This window comes from Medicago sativa, chromosome 4 (genome assembly GCF_051527215.1).
Source record: "Medicago sativa cultivar Bolivia chromosome 4, Bolivia_mono, whole genome shotgun sequence".
Lineage (NCBI taxonomy): Eukaryota > Viridiplantae > Streptophyta > Magnoliopsida > Fabales > Fabaceae > Medicago > Medicago sativa.
In genome coordinates this window covers 69,425,493-69,440,841 of record NC_140752.1, presented here as the reverse complement: position 1 = coordinate 69,440,841, position 15,349 = coordinate 69,425,493, and the positions used below count along the sequence as shown (strand labels likewise).

The window sequence follows — 15,349 nt, the reverse complement described above, 5'->3', positions numbered from 1 at the left end:
ATTTAACATCTATTGTTGATTTGATAATCTTTATTGTTGATGATCCGTAAACACATCTATCAATGTTCCTTGAATTTTGAGATATACTTTATTTGACTCTAATTTTCATACGATTCTTTAGAATCCAGCTCATTTAAACTTTATTTAATAAAAAAACAAAAAATATTGAAAATTGTAGCATAATAACATAAACAAAATATTATAATCTAGCTGGCAAAAGCTGGCTCTACAAGACTACAACAAGCAGAATCAGCCTCAGCCTCTGTACCTAAAAATTCAATTTTTCTTCCTTTTTTTCTCAAACCCTCACCCCCCTATTTCATCTTCATCACCGATTATTCTTCAACAGTTACCAATTTCAAACTCAAACACACAACAACATTGACACATGAATAATTAGGGTTTATACCTCAAAGAAACACAACAAACTTGACTAAATAGGTTCTGAAATGAGTGGTTCCAGGTTCATCAAGTGTGTCACTGTTGGTGATGGTGCCGTTGGAAAGACTTGTTTGCTTATCTCTTACACCAGTAACACTTTCCCTACGGTTAGTAATTCTCTTTGTTTCTTCATAAAGGTTCAATTTTTATGTGTTATTCAAGCTCTATGTTGCTGATTTTTGAAATTAAGTGAAAAATAAGAAATGGGTTTGCGTTTTTATTTGTCAAAATTCATTTTTTGGTTTCTTTTTTTGGTTTCTATAATTTTCTTGATTCATTGTTTGATCCTTTGATTTGGTGTTGCTGATGATGTGTTTTCTTCAAAATAGACCAAATTTGGGATCTTTTATATCAGTTTTGTGTACCCTTTTTGGGATATTTGTTGGATTTGGGTGGAAAGATGAAAAGGGAAATATTCTGATTGAATTTTTTAATGTTGATTTTGATTTGATTCTCAGTTGCTGCATTTATGTTTTGCTATGACTTTATGGAGGTATCGTAATTCCTCCAAGTAAAATGTTATGGTGATATTGCTATATTTTAGGATATTAGGACTTTGATCCTTTTTTGTTTTTGAATTGATGCAATGATCTTCAAAAAGATTAATGCTGTTTGACTTGACAATTGACTGAAAGATGATGATGACTTAACATTAGGACTTTGGTCTTTTTGTTGTTTTTGAATTGATGCAATAATCTTCAAAAAGATTAATGCTGTTTAACTTACAATTGATTGATATATGAGGATGATTTTGGATTTAGTAATCTGTAATTGTAACATGTCTTGTTTCTTTGCAATTTGTTGGCAATAGGACTATGTGCCGACTGTCTTTGACAATTTCAGTGCAAATGTAGTTGTGGATGGGAGCACTATAAATCTCGGGTTGTGGGATACTGCTGGTACGTTTAGCATCATTGTTATATACCTAATTTGTCTTGTTATTTAGGATTTTCTAGTCATTGATCTAATATTTCCAACTTATGGAACAGGCCAAGAAGATTACAATAGATTAAGACCCTTAAGCTATCGTGGAGCAGATGTTTTTCTGCTTGCTTTTTCTCTCATAAGCAAGGCCAGCTATGAAAATATTGCCAAAAAAGTAAGCTTGGTATTATTGTTTTCATTTTTATTTTGTCCCCTTTTACACTGGACTAATTTTCTCCTTCCTCTTTTTCTAGTGGATTCCTGAGTTGAGGCATTATGCTCCTGGTGTTCCAATTATTCTCGTTGGAACAAAACTTGGTTAGATTCTTGCTTCTTTATTTCCTTCTCTAAATATGTTTACACATTTGATGTGCTCCTTTTATGGCAGAGAAGCACATTAACAGTTCTTTGATTCTGTGAAGTTTCTTCATTTAATGACCATACTGATAGCTTTCTTTTATTCATGCTATGTATCTCATTGTCTTAATGCGGGTGAAGTTAATTATTTATTAATTAAACCTATCCTTTAATAAGTGGTGCTCGGCTAAACTCTTGAATCTGGAGTTACTGCAGTTGTATCCTGCCCTTGGTGGCTTGGCTTTTGATTCAGTAAAGATTCAGAGAGTGCCATTCTTTCATGTCTTCCATTCCATGCTTACCTCAGTCATGACTTAAACTAACAATCGGTTCAGATATAACCAAAAGTTTCAAGGAATGTTGATATTTTTAAGTTTTCATTTAAGACAATCTAAAACATATAACAGCCTTTGTAATTTTTCATCTTTGTTTGATGTTCACTGCATGTAAAACTGAAAGGCAAGTATAGTGTAGTGCTGCACGAGTGTTACTGATAAAGTTTGAAAAGTCTGGACTTATGAAGTGTATTAAGAATTTTAAAATGAGAGTAAACTGCAACTTCTCAGTACATGAGTATGGAGCCAGTGCTCGACATAACAACTCCTTGACTTCATGACTAGTCAGAGTTACATTTTCTAATAGCCTGTAACAAATGAACAGCTTCTGTTCTGAAATTTGTCTGTTGATAGTTCTCACAGTTGGTTTTTTGGAACGTGTTTCCTCCTATATATAGGGTATAACTTAAATTTAACATACATATTTGATGGTTCTGTTATAAAGTTGTCATGATTTATTTGCTTGGCCATTTTATGGCAACTAAATCTATGTCTTGTAGATCTTCGGGATGATAGCCAGTTCTTTCAAGACCATCCTGGTGCAGCACCAATAACCACAGCACAGGTACTTGCTATTTGCTAATACTTCCTGCATATACACTATTAATTGCTTTTATGTTGTTTCCTATTTAATTGTTTGTCTTTTAGCCTTTGTTTGCTAATATCGGCATCAGCTTACTTATAGCTTATCAGTCTGATTTGATTTACTATATTTTCTAAAGGGTGAGGAACTGAGAAAACTTATCGGTGCTCCAGTTTACATTGAATGTAGTTCCAAAACACAAAAGGTATATATATGTTATTTGAATCTTTGAAAGTTCTGGTGTTTAAAGAGTATCATAACCTTATCAATGTTAACCTTTGGATATAGAATGTGAAGGCTGTTTTCGATTCGGCCATCAAAGTAGTTCTACAACCGCCAAAGCAAAAGAAAACAAAGAGAAAAGGGCAAAAAGCATGTTCCATTTTGTGATCTTCAGTTCTTCATATTGTAGTTCGCTGAGGATGACATGACAGTAACCATTTCCTGGTAGTCTTTGCCATTCTGATTCGACATCTTATACTATTTCCAACCTAGATGGAGGAACCACCATGTCCAACTGACCGCGTTAAAGCTTGCTTATAAAACATCAAGCTATTTGTCTCTGGCTGAAGGATAATATGTAAAGTCATAATTTCAACATGTTTGGTGTGTACAACTATTGTGTTTCTCCGGAATGTTTACCTTTTGTATTGATTATCAAATGATCATCTTCATTTGTGGACGTGGGTTTTACTCACATTGTAGTCTAATCTTAGAAAGTGCTTGCAACATGTGGCTTTGGATGTGAACTAAGTATATGTAATTAATTATGTTAGCTACTTAACAACCAGCATATAGTTTGGTTTGTTCATTGGTTCATTCTTCCAATTTCTTTCAAGTGATTATAGTACTAGAAGTTCTAATTTATAGTCCAAAGTTCAGTTGGCTTAGTTAACTTTACCATTAAACCTTATGACAACTGCAAATGATTACACCTTTTTTTTCTTAATGCACTTGTTTTCATATGAAAAAGGTTTTCTATTCTATAGTCCAAAGTTTGGCCAAGAGGTAAGTAAAGTCTGACAAAAGATTGATCCAGTTGGAACTCAAATTCTTCCGGGCAGTTTGTTCTTGTGGATTACACCTTATTTTAAAATTGAAAGTTAGCTTAAGAGTAGTAATAAAGTAGAGAATACCATGGAGCTGTCATTCTGTCAACAACTTTTTCTTGCTTGTGGACTGATAGGGTCGGCTTTCAAATTGTGGAATGTGGATCTCATTTCTTCTTTTTGGACGTTGGTTGGATTTTGTGTAGCCTCCATTAACTGGGTATGTTGTTTTGGCATCAATACATTAAATAAGGGAAGTGGTGCCTAAGGTCAAAACGCAGAAAAATGATGGTTTGAACTTTGAAGAGTCATCAAGAGATGCTGGACTTGCTTTAATTAAAATAGTAAACAATAACTATATTTAATGTTTACTATTTTAATTAATCATCAACTCTTTCTAGATTTTTCCCTAAAAAAAAATTCTTTCTAGATTCAGTAGTATTGTACTTTGATATATATAATGTTCTATAGAATGATTTTGTGTGGATGGACAGCAAGGTTTGAATTCATGACCTCAAAAAATATTCACACTTCTCACCACTAGTTCAATCCTAGTGGGTAGACCAAGCAGTTTGAAAATGATAGAAGAAAATCAATGATTAATTATATCTTAGTTGAAAGCGGCAAAAATACAAAGTAATATGGCAAGCATCCTTTATTCTTGTAATCTTATCTTCCTTTTCTTGAGGAATATATGCTGTGCCCACCTCCATTGGTAAAAAACAACAAATGGAGCTCTTGCATTGATTCCTTTCATTGTCTCTTCTCCAATACCCACTATATGCTCCAATAAATATGCCTGTAACCTGTTTTATTTCTTGTAGTTTGCTTGTAATCTCCAATCCATACTGAGAAGAGAAGCACTTGAATATGGCGTCCAAGAGAATAGTTAAGGAGCTTAAGGACTTGCAGAGAGATCCACCAACCTCATGCAGTGCAGGTAAAGAGTTTGAATGAAACTTGAACTGGTTTATTTAACAAAACTGTAGTGTGATGTGTTTTTTATGATGAGTTTCAGGTCCAGTCGGCGAGGACATGTTTCATTGGCAAGCAACCATCATTGGTCCAAATGATAGTCCCTATGCTGGTGGTGTTTTCCTTGTCACCATTCATTTTCCTCCTGATTATCCCTTCAAACCTCCCAAGGTATATACCAAAGTGCTTTTAAAACACTGTGATACCTGTTTTCTTTATTTATTCCAGCTGCATCTTGTTAATAAGTGACTCTAGATAGGCAAAAAGTCTCTTCCTTTTTGTGTGTGATAGCCTTAAATAGATATGTTTGTCTTCAACTTTATATATTATATGATTTGTTATGTATAATAGGGATTTGAGTTTGGCGCAATGACTGTGTCACTAGGGTTTTCATTCTCCACCATCTAAACTCACAATAACGGTCAATGTCGTTTCGAACTGATTTTGTTATTGTGTAATCTGAACCGCTCGATCTCAAATTAACGGCTGAGATAGAAAACTGCGTGTAACTGTGTCATTATTTTACTGCAGTAGATCCTGGATCCTGGTCTGTATAACAGTTTTTTTTTTATTTTTTTTTATTTTTTTAAGAAAAAGGTTAGCTGTTGCAATTTAGGCCAGTCCATATAATAAGTTTTTGTTTTAAGAAAATAGTCTGTTGTGATTTAGGCCTTGACATCAAGATTTCCGATGTATCTGTAACCGTAACTTGACAGCGGTTGAGGCTGCATCAGCTGTATTTGACCGCAGCTATCTGTAATATCAAGTATACGTAACCAAGATTTAAAATCTTGATATTCAATATAAATGATGGCTAGTATAAAAAATGATTTTGCAGGTTGCATTCAGGACCAAGGTATTCCATCCCAACATTAACAGCAATGGCAATATTTGCCTAGACATACTCAAAGAACAATGGAGTCCTGCTCTCACAATATCCAAGGTCATGTTATAGTGAACCATTCCTCGTTGACGCCATTAGTTTCTATCCGTTTTATATAAAAATGCTAAATGATTGTTAAAACTCATGATGATACAGGTGCTGCTCTCCATATGTTCTCTGCTAACGGATCCAAATCCTGACGACCCTCTTGTACCTGAAGTTGCTCATATGTGCAAAACAGACAGAGTCAAGTATGAGTCCACTGCTAGAAGCTGGACTCAGAAATTTGCTATGGGCTAGCAATCTCTGTCCTCTTGTCTCCTTCAATACTTTTTTGTTTGAATTGTATAAGATGTGGCCTTGAAATTTGGGCAGTGCTGAACAACATGCATACATATAAGAATATTTCTCAAAGTTTGTAATTGCTGCATGCTCTATATGAATAAATTCTACTCTCTTTTGGTGCTTTTCTTATATTCAGCCTATTAAAAATGTACTTAGAAGGGCTAAATTATTGTGTACTTCCTCAGGTCAACAAATTTGAAGCCTTAAATTGACTCCTCCCTAACTAAAGCAAAAGACACAATTTCTATTAATTTAGAAACCCTAAAATCTCGCTTCATTTCCATTCTGATTGCCATTGACTATGGTTGACAATGAATGGTGGCAACAAAGGAAGGTGGTGTTATAATATATGCTATGCTTTGATTGCAAGTCCTCCCAAATACATGTTTTTAGTGCTAGTATTTACATTGTAAGGTCCACCTTCACCACGATGACCACCATCAACTGTAAGACTAACTTCAGTTAGGCCACATGTTCCTATAACACCACAAACTTTCACACAATCATTCTGACCACCAGCACATTCCTTAACTCAAGCCGTTCGTCAGCAGTTTCTACATGATCGACCCGACCATCAACACCTACATTTAGGCCTCCAAAAGATGTTCATCTTTTGCCTAAAAAAAAAACAAGAAGAAGAAGAAGAAAAAATGTCCACCCTCTGCAAACCAGTCCTTCTAGTTCTGCATTATGTCTACACATCGAATTACACAATGGAGGTCCACATATATGTGTTTCTTGCTTGCTGGATGTAGTGTTTGCTACTCTTTTTTAGTATTTTATAGGTCCTAGACTTAAGTTACTATTGTACCATATTTATTATTTTCTGCACACTTGTTTACTGTTTTTTGTTTTGTTGGTTCTAGACTGAATTTACTCTGCATATTTGCAACACACTCGTGGAAGTTACTCTTAGATTTACTGATGTTAATTATATTCAATTATGGATCTATTTTGGGACATAAATTGATAGTACCATATTTTGCTAATGTTATGATTAATTATATATCAATCATTGTATTCTGTGTTTGCAGCCTAATTTTGCAAATGTTATGTGATGTTATGACATACGTTGAAAGCATAAAGAATAAGACCATGGTATTAAGTCTGCTACATTTAAGGCCAAAGCAGAAGCAATACCTTCAGGCACATCCTCTATCCAAACTGAATCAGCATAACTGCCAAAGCAAATTTAGTTAATAGATGAGGTAATTGGTTAACCATTATTCTATACATAACCAAATATTTAATAGGTAGCATCACTAGGAGTAAAAAGTTTATGCCAAGAACAACAGAAACTTTCCTTACTAGTTTAACCCTAAAATGTTAGTAAAACTCCACGTTGCATCAGAAGTACACTGATGTTAAGAATCCTTTTAAGGGCCAGGAGAAGCATTCTGATAAAGTGTTCAAAAACATTGAGTGATATACATGGTATTTGATGTAACAATAGGTATGCTCATGTACAAGATGGTCTGCCAAACATACAGCCTGTGCTCATAAGGCAAATATCAGTTACACTGAACTCGCATAGATTTTATTTGAAAAGTTCTGAACATTTATTAAACAAAATTCATTACAAATGGAATCTTCACTTAAGCTCATTACATCTCCATTTCCATTTCAGCTAAAAACTAAGAGTGAACATATTCACATCTGAGTTTTTCACATAAATCTCATCCCTAAAACTTTCACCCTAAATTTAAAATACAAGAACAATTAATATCAAAGTCCATAGAAACGATCAATATAAGTGGACCCAAAACTTATTTAAAGAAACTGTAATTTATAACACGGGGTATATACTGTTGATCTCAACTTCACTCAATTTCTGAGATGACATCTAGCTCCAGGTTGAGACGTCTAGCACCTGTTCTAGTTGTAGTTGCAGATGAAGATGCAAAAGGATTAGGTGGCATCTCTAACTTCTCACCATTTCCTTCCAGCATTTGAACCACAACCTTCATGGTCGGACGATTCACCGGATGCCACTGAATGCACCAAAGTCCCACGATTGATAGTTTCTTTGCAATTCTAGTGTCTTCTTCTCCTTCTATATCGATTTTTATATCTTCGTTGTTCTCTAGAAGATTATAAATCCATTGTGGATAGTGAACATGATTGTTATTCTCATCTGTGACATCGGTTACTTTCCTTCCTCCAACCATTTCGAGAAGCAGCATCCCGTAACTATAAACATCTGACTTATAAGATACATTGCCAAAGTTTCTCGAAAATACCTCTGGCGCAATGTAGCCCAAAGTTCCTCTAGCTGCGGTCATTGACACAATACTTCTTTCTTTGGAACAAAGTTTGGCCAAACCAAAATCAGAAATTTTAGGTGTGAAATTGTCGTCTAGCAATACGTTATGAGGTTTGATATCAAAATGGAGAATTCGTTTATCACAACCTTGATGAAGATACTCAATTCCCTTCGCTATACCATGAGAAATATTTTGAAGCCTCTCCCAACCTAAAAAGACTTCCTTATTGTCTGCAGACGATATGAAATTCTGCAACGAACCTTTTGGTAAAAATTCATACACCAAGGCTCGTTTGTTTCCATCTGCACAAAAACCAACCAAGCGAGCCACGTTGACATGATGAATTTGACACATTGCTTCCATTTCATTTATGAACTCTTGGCCATTTCCTGTTGAAGTGTTTAGGACCTTAACAGCTACCTGAACTTCGTTTGATAGTTTTCCTTTGAAGACAGATCCAAAAGCTCCCTGCCCCAGTTCTTCCTTAAACTGATTTGAGATTCTTTTTATATCTGCATAAGAGTATCTGGAAGGTTTAAGAGCTTTATAATCCTTCAAAAACTTTTTGATTCTTATGTAATTCTTTCTTTCAATGCAAGCTACATAGATACAATATACTGTGACTCCAACAAATATAAGAGAAAATGGGCCTAGGATTCCACCTGCACATAGTATTATAAAACAAATCAATTTCAAGTAAATATGCAACTTAATTTCCTATAATTATCCTTCACTTCCATTATGCCAAACAAGACGAGGCTTTGAAAAGCATACCGGCAATTACTTTCTCTTTTGATAAACCTGCAAAATTGAAAGATGTGTCACTCATTGTGAAACGGAGGGAGTATAACATCATAATTTCTTGTGAAAGTAAATAGAAGAAACCATACCTTTACCGATGACTGTGCATTCAAATTCGTGTTGAGATGTGTCTCTGTTGGCCTTGCATTGCCCACCTTTACTCTCACAGCTTCTGCAGTCTGGTTGAAGCCAATTGAGACCCGCATCAACGTTGTTGTTAAACAAAGAATTAGGCAACAATACAAGGTCTTGGATTCTGGTACAGGACAACAAGGGTGTCCCGATTATTGATGAAATGGATTGCACCGCTATAACTTCAAATCCCGGCACGTTGAGACAAGAAAAGTTTCCAGATGTTAATATACTATCATATCCATCATATGTTTTTTTGTGAGAAGTTCCTGAACAATTGAATAAAGCATACTGGTCGAGTCCAAATTCGTAGTTGAACTGAAAAGGTGATGAGGATATGTTGAAGTTAGGAATCTGTTTGTGAAGACAGAATTCAGGATAAGATACAGTTATGATTTGTGAAGTGTAGTTTATGGTTTTCACGATGGTTTTCGAAGAGAAGGGAAGTTCTAACACCGTTTGGTTGGTGTCGGTGCAGTATAGTTCATACCAGGTATCATTGTAGCCACACCATTGTGGATGTCTTCCTTTGAGTCTGAACGGAAATCTTATGAATGGTCCATGAATACCATCACAACTTGATTCTTTGCATTGGTCATCATGGGAGCTAGTTTCTGTAACTGCAACTGAAGTTAAGAAGCAGAACAAGAACACAGGGATGAGGTTTTTTAGCCAAATAGCCATTGTTGAACGCTGATCAACCATCATGTCCATCTAACAAACCAATATGACTTAATTGACCTAGTGCAGCTTTGCATTGACCATGAGCATGACTGATTCACACTTGTTTTTGAAAAAAATTAGATCACTAAAAATTTAAGTCTCATTGCTAATTACTAGATATATTTAATATTTTTTCTAAATATATCCATGATTAATACGGAGTTGTATTTCTTAATTTGTGTCCAAACTCTAAAATGGTTGTACAAATGACGAGTTATGTCGGGCTGTATGTCCTCATCCAACCTTAACATTAGACTTGATAAATTTTTTAAACCTAAACTCAGCCCTTAAGTAGATAATACTCATGAGGTGAGTTCAATAAAGATGATCCATACAAAGACAATCAAGGGTTGGTCCAAGTCAACCAACCCTAGATAAAATCCTATATAACATTTAACTAAATTTACCATTATGAAATCAATTCTTTTTCAAATTTAAATTTAGTTGACCTCAATTTTTGGTGGGTCACCTCTTGAGAAGTCTTTTGTCCCCAAACCGTGGGCCCAGGCGGGTTTTAAAAAGACAAAAAATGAGTGATGAGGCATTTATTGGGCGGTTCATGTGGTTGACTAGTCTGCTCCAAGTGAGATAATTAGTCCAGGTAGCTAGCCATGACTGACTGACCGAAAATTACAAGAAAGGTCAATCGATCTTCCCCCAAAAAATCGAAATGGCTATGACGTACGCGGTACCCACCATTTTGGCTGCCATTGTAATATTGATCTGTGTGGTTTACTTCCATTTCCATGATGCAAGCTTCATTCAATCCCCATGCGGAACGATATTCAAGGATGTTTTATTTGGAGATGGGATGGAGTGTGCGAATCCCAGTTTCCAAGTATTATGTGAAAACAACAAATCGGTAGTGTACTTCAACTATGGCGAACATCAAACCGAGGCTATTATAGCTCCAGATTCCTCCTCCTCTTCTTTTCGTTACATCGTCACTGGAGTTAGTCCTCATAATAACTGCCCTATCATCAATTCCCTCTCTCTTCCGTATAAAAACGCCTCCTTCTTTACCTTCTCATCTTTCCGGTCATTAGCTGTTGTGAGATGTGAAAAACCGGTAGATCATTTAAAAGGCATATATTGGGATATTTCTTCAGAGAGGTGTGGCGGTGGTGAGGAAAAGCAATACTATTCCTATTTGGTTGACGGGGACGAAGATGTGAGTTACATAGCAGAGTCATGCAGAGTAGAGACGAAGGTAACGATGAGTGGATGGGATGGGAGAGTGATATGTAATAGCAGCAGCAAGTGTGTGTATCCAGAGGTTCACAGTGAGTATGTCAACGGAATTGAGGTTCGTTGGCAACCAATACGCTGTGAACAGCAGCAGCAGCAAGGCAGAGACAGTGGCACACCCTTATTCCATTACATCAGACCAAGTTTCTCCATTTACTCTCTCTTGGGTAAGTAAAAATAAACTGGGACTAAAAGTTAGAAGGAAATTTTTAGAGGGATTAAAACAAAAAGTTGATATATTTATAGAAATCAAAAACATATTTAACCCTTTTATTTTCGTTAAACACGTTTCACTTTATTTTGAGCACATTTATTTACTTAATTGTTGAAATATATATCCATTACTGTCTCCCGTGTTCAATAGGATATTCAACATTCTCTGTGAATGATCAACAAACTAGTTGTATTATATTTATATAATAAATCTGTTTATTAATAATTGATATATTTTCACAGTTCCCTCATGGATTGTTGTAAAATTTGTGTTTGGGTCACCATTCGTGGTTGCGGTCTTGATACGTAAATGGAGAAAAAAGCATTTATCTATAGATGACGCGGTTGAAGATTTTATTCAGAGTCACAACAATTTCATGCCCATAAGGTACTCTTACTCTCAAATTAAAACTATGACCAAACATTTTAAACATAAGTTGGGTGAAGGAGGCTATGGTTCGGTCTATGAAGGAGTGCTGCGAAGCAAACGCAAAGTAGCTGTTAAGGTATTGACCAAGTCTCAAACCAATGGACAAGACTTCATCAATGAAGTTGCAACCATTGGAAGAATTCGTCATGTCAATGTGGTGCAACTGGTTGGATTTTGTGCCGAAAGAACAAAGCAAGCTCTGGTTTACGAGTTCATGCCTAATGGTTCTCTTGATAAACACACGTTTTCACAAGAGCAAGGGCACTTGTCGTCGTTAAGCTACGAGAAAATCTACGACATTTCTCTTGGAATTTCTCGTGGAATTCAATACTTACATCAAGGTTGTGACATGCAAATTATACACTTTGATATAAAACCTCGTAACATTCTTCTTGATGAGAATTTAGAGGTCTAGACTACGGCGTACAAGAGACATATGTTTTGTCTCATGTACAAAGTTGTTTCTACTATTGAGTCAATAAATCTCACTATTAAATTAAACGAAGTATGATGAGATTTATTGATCCAATGATGAAAAAATAAGTTTGTGCATGGTGCAATACTAATTTTCTTATACACATTAGACAAAACCTACTTTAGAAACTATCACATTTGCACACTCTTCACACATGCATGTAAAATGTAAAGTATTATAACTTAAATCGTGAACAATAAAGATTTTCTCTATGTTTCCCCTCTCATCGATCATGCAATTGATCCCTTCTTCATATTCTAATTACATCGAAGCAAGTTCCAGAATTTGACAAAGTGCATATATAGGCACCGAGGCGATTCTTAAAGCCTTTTGTGAAAAATGATATGCTTTGATTCTCTGGCTATGCTCCTAATCTTACAGGTTCCATATGTTACTTGTCTGAATTATAAGAGAACTCAGTTTGTGGCATATGCGACCCACATAATATATCAAACCTATGAACACTGATATATTGCCAAAAGAGGGGGAATAGAATTTTGCCTTAGACAACTTCGATTTTCGGTTAAACCCACAATCCTAATTCATCTTGGTTTTAAAAAAATAAGTTGCTCGCGGGTTCTATTCGGATTCTAAAATCCGAAATATTTCAACGTGTTTGGAGGTTTTATGGGATTTTTATACTGTTCGGATTCTAAAATTCGAACTGCATAGGGCGCATGAGAAGCTCATAGGATCAGAAAAGAAACAGTTAATAAACAAAGAGCAATGTCCTGGACAGACCAAAGTCCGTGCACGACACTTACAAGGCCTAAATACACCTTTGACGCAAAAACTCTACCGAGCAAAGGCCCAATCATGAGGACCTGGATTTGCTGCAGTAGCAAATTCACACAATTTTCCGCAGTAACAAATCTCGACCATCAATCTGTGATCCGACGATTCTAAATTCACATCATGGATTCAGTTTCACACTGTGAAATCTTGACCGTTCACTTCAAATCGGACGATGCAAATCAGTTATTGCGTCCATGCGGTGACTGTGTTATATTCAAATCCCAATCATGAGAGGGTCTTAATCGTAGCAAAAATTTTAAAGCGTAATTATATAGTTATTGGTGGGTCATATTTAAGAAATATTTGTGGGGAGTTAGGTTAGAATGATTGAGTGTTTAACTAATAAATATCATTATTAAAAAATATAAATAAATGATGAAACACATTTAAATACTCTAAAAAGAAATTATCCATTGTAGATATTCTAAATAGAGACCTAATTTAGTTATGGTTAATGCAACAATTTGAATGGATCTCATGTGGACAACTACAAGTTGTGGAATGGGTCACATTCAATTCAACTGTAAAAATCCAACAACTTTAAAAGGATGAACATCAATGCTTCAAAAAATAGCATCAACAAAAAATTGCCTTAAAAGAGTAGCACCCAAAGAATGGTTTCTTCGCTATCACTTACTTGTGTTATAAACTTAACATATAGGTTAATATATCATGATTTATTTTACTTTTTTTTTAAAGATGATTTATTTTACTTATGTATTTGTTTACGTTGGATTTTCGTAAACAACCGCTGGTTTACAAATGGTAACTTGCAAGATCAACCAGTAAATCTTAGGACATATTGTGTTTGTTCTTGTTGTTAGAAATTCTGTGTCTCTGGTGTCGAAAATATAAGAAATATGATAAAAACAATCGAATTCAATCCACTTGAACTCAATCGAACTTAATAAAGTAAAGTGCAAGAACACTTAAAGAAAAAAAGGTAAATTGTATTGATTAAACAAAAGTTGGTACACAGATTCATACATTGCAACTTGTGACTCGTTTCTCGCTTCCATACGGATACTTTGAGTGTAAGTTTGTATGATGGAATTGTGACCCGTTTTTCCTATGAAAAACTACTATTTATACTAAGTCTAGAAATAACTACACTTCTTTGAAATTCAAACTACAACTGCCACAAGTCGACAGTTTTGCTTATTTGAAAACAAACTTAAAATACAAACTGACTTAAAGAATAACTGTTGATAACCACCTTCGAAAACTGCTCTGTCGAAGTCTTCTACCATCTTCGAACCTAAATTTGCTTTCAATACAACACTCTGTTCGAATCTTCTTTAAATCTAGGTCAACTATACTTTGACCACATTTATTACAGCTAGTAAAATATATTGGCTAACAAATTGCCCCCCAGAAACGCCATTTTCGATTTCACCGAAGAAGAAAAAGACGTTTTTGAAAAAATAACTAACATTCTCCATCGAAATGAATGATGTCAGTATTTAATTCAAAACTAATTCAAATTTCCTTTAAATACTGACCCCACAATCTTAGTTAGTGGGCCACGTTCTCTAATATTGGAAAAGACGCCATTTTTAATGGTAAAACTGTCAAAATAAGATCTTGACATGTGTCATGATCAAAGGTCCATATAGAAACAAACTCACCTTTACTCTTCTCACTTTTCACCATTTCATTTTCACTTTCACTGTTCCTCTTCTCCGCCAAAATTCTCTCAAAGAAAAAACTTCGAATTTTCTGCAACTCCTATCTTTAAACACGAAATCTTCACTATTCATCAACTTCTCACAAAAACATTGAAACAATGACAAACGCAGCAGGAACTTCTCATGTGAATCGCGAAGAACCCATTGATTTCACTGAAGAAATCGCCAATGCTGCTCCTGCTTTTGTGAACGAACCAGAGATCAATGAAGCTGAAAAAGCTATCTGGAAAACCCAGGTAATCATCCCTTGTACTGATACTCCACATGCATTCTTAGGCCCCATTTCTCTAGAACCTGAAACTCCAGAAATTAACTCTCTTTTTCCATGTATTGAAACTCAACCTCCTTTAATTTTCACAAAAGGTCCTTTTGACCTAAGTTTTGTAAAATCCAAAATTAGGACTGAACCAAAACCTTCTCCAGAATACATTGCTTGGTTAGACAAAGTTCAAAAACAAAAGGGACAATTCTGGAAGGAGAAAGGGATTTTTGATCTCATCCAAATATCTCGATATGGTCCAAAATACCATAATGAATTGATATTTGCTGCTTTACATTTTTGGAACCCATCGAACAACAGCCTTCACTTGAAATGTGGAATGCTCACTCCTACCCTTTTAGATGTGGCCGGCCTTACTAGCTTAAAACCAACTGGATACACCTTTAATCCAGATGTTACCACCTCTCA

The 15,349-nt window shown here is 35.2% G+C and overlaps 4 protein-coding genes across 4 annotated transcripts; 3 read left to right on the top strand and 1 right to left on the bottom strand.

Moving 5' to 3' along the window:
* The first annotated feature begins 236 nt into the window (after positions 1-236).
* LOC146931269 (rac-like GTP-binding protein RAC1) lies at positions 237-3,451 on the top strand. The gene is made up of 7 exons (XM_085702749.1): positions 237-548; positions 1,253-1,340; positions 1,431-1,540; positions 1,620-1,683; positions 2,558-2,622; positions 2,780-2,845; positions 2,929-3,451. Exons 1-7 carry the CDS (start codon positions 450-452, stop codon positions 3,028-3,030), a joined length of 594 nt encoding a protein of 197 aa, XP_085558875.1. The 5' UTR covers positions 237-449; the 3' UTR covers positions 3,031-3,451.
* A 1,058-nt stretch (positions 3,452-4,509) lies between these two features.
* On the top strand, positions 4,510-6,021 carry LOC146931268 (ubiquitin-conjugating enzyme E2 28-like). The gene is made up of 4 exons (XM_085702751.1): positions 4,510-4,629; positions 4,708-4,835; positions 5,503-5,607; positions 5,704-6,021. The coding sequence occupies exons 1-4, from the start codon at positions 4,560-4,562 to the stop codon at positions 5,845-5,847; spliced, it is 447 nt and encodes a 148-aa protein (XP_085558877.1). The 5' UTR covers positions 4,510-4,559; the 3' UTR covers positions 5,848-6,021.
* A 1,406-nt stretch (positions 6,022-7,427) lies between these two features.
* Positions 7,428-10,153, bottom strand: LOC146931267 (rust resistance kinase Lr10-like). Its single transcript, XM_085702747.1, has 3 exons — positions 9,047-10,153; positions 8,931-8,957; positions 7,428-8,818 (listed from the first exon to the last, which is right to left on the bottom strand). The coding sequence occupies exons 1-3, from the start codon at positions 9,801-9,803 to the stop codon at positions 7,713-7,715; spliced, it is 1,890 nt and encodes a 629-aa protein (XP_085558873.1). The 5' UTR covers positions 9,804-10,153; the 3' UTR covers positions 7,428-7,712.
* A 208-nt stretch (positions 10,154-10,361) lies between these two features.
* Positions 10,362-12,269, top strand: LOC146931266 (rust resistance kinase Lr10-like). The gene is made up of 2 exons (XM_085702748.1): positions 10,362-11,227; positions 11,517-12,269. The coding sequence occupies exons 1-2, from the start codon at positions 10,483-10,485 to the stop codon at positions 12,116-12,118; spliced, it is 1,347 nt and encodes a 448-aa protein (XP_085558874.1). The 5' UTR covers positions 10,362-10,482; the 3' UTR covers positions 12,119-12,269.
* Positions 12,270-15,349: the final 3,080 nt, after the last annotated feature.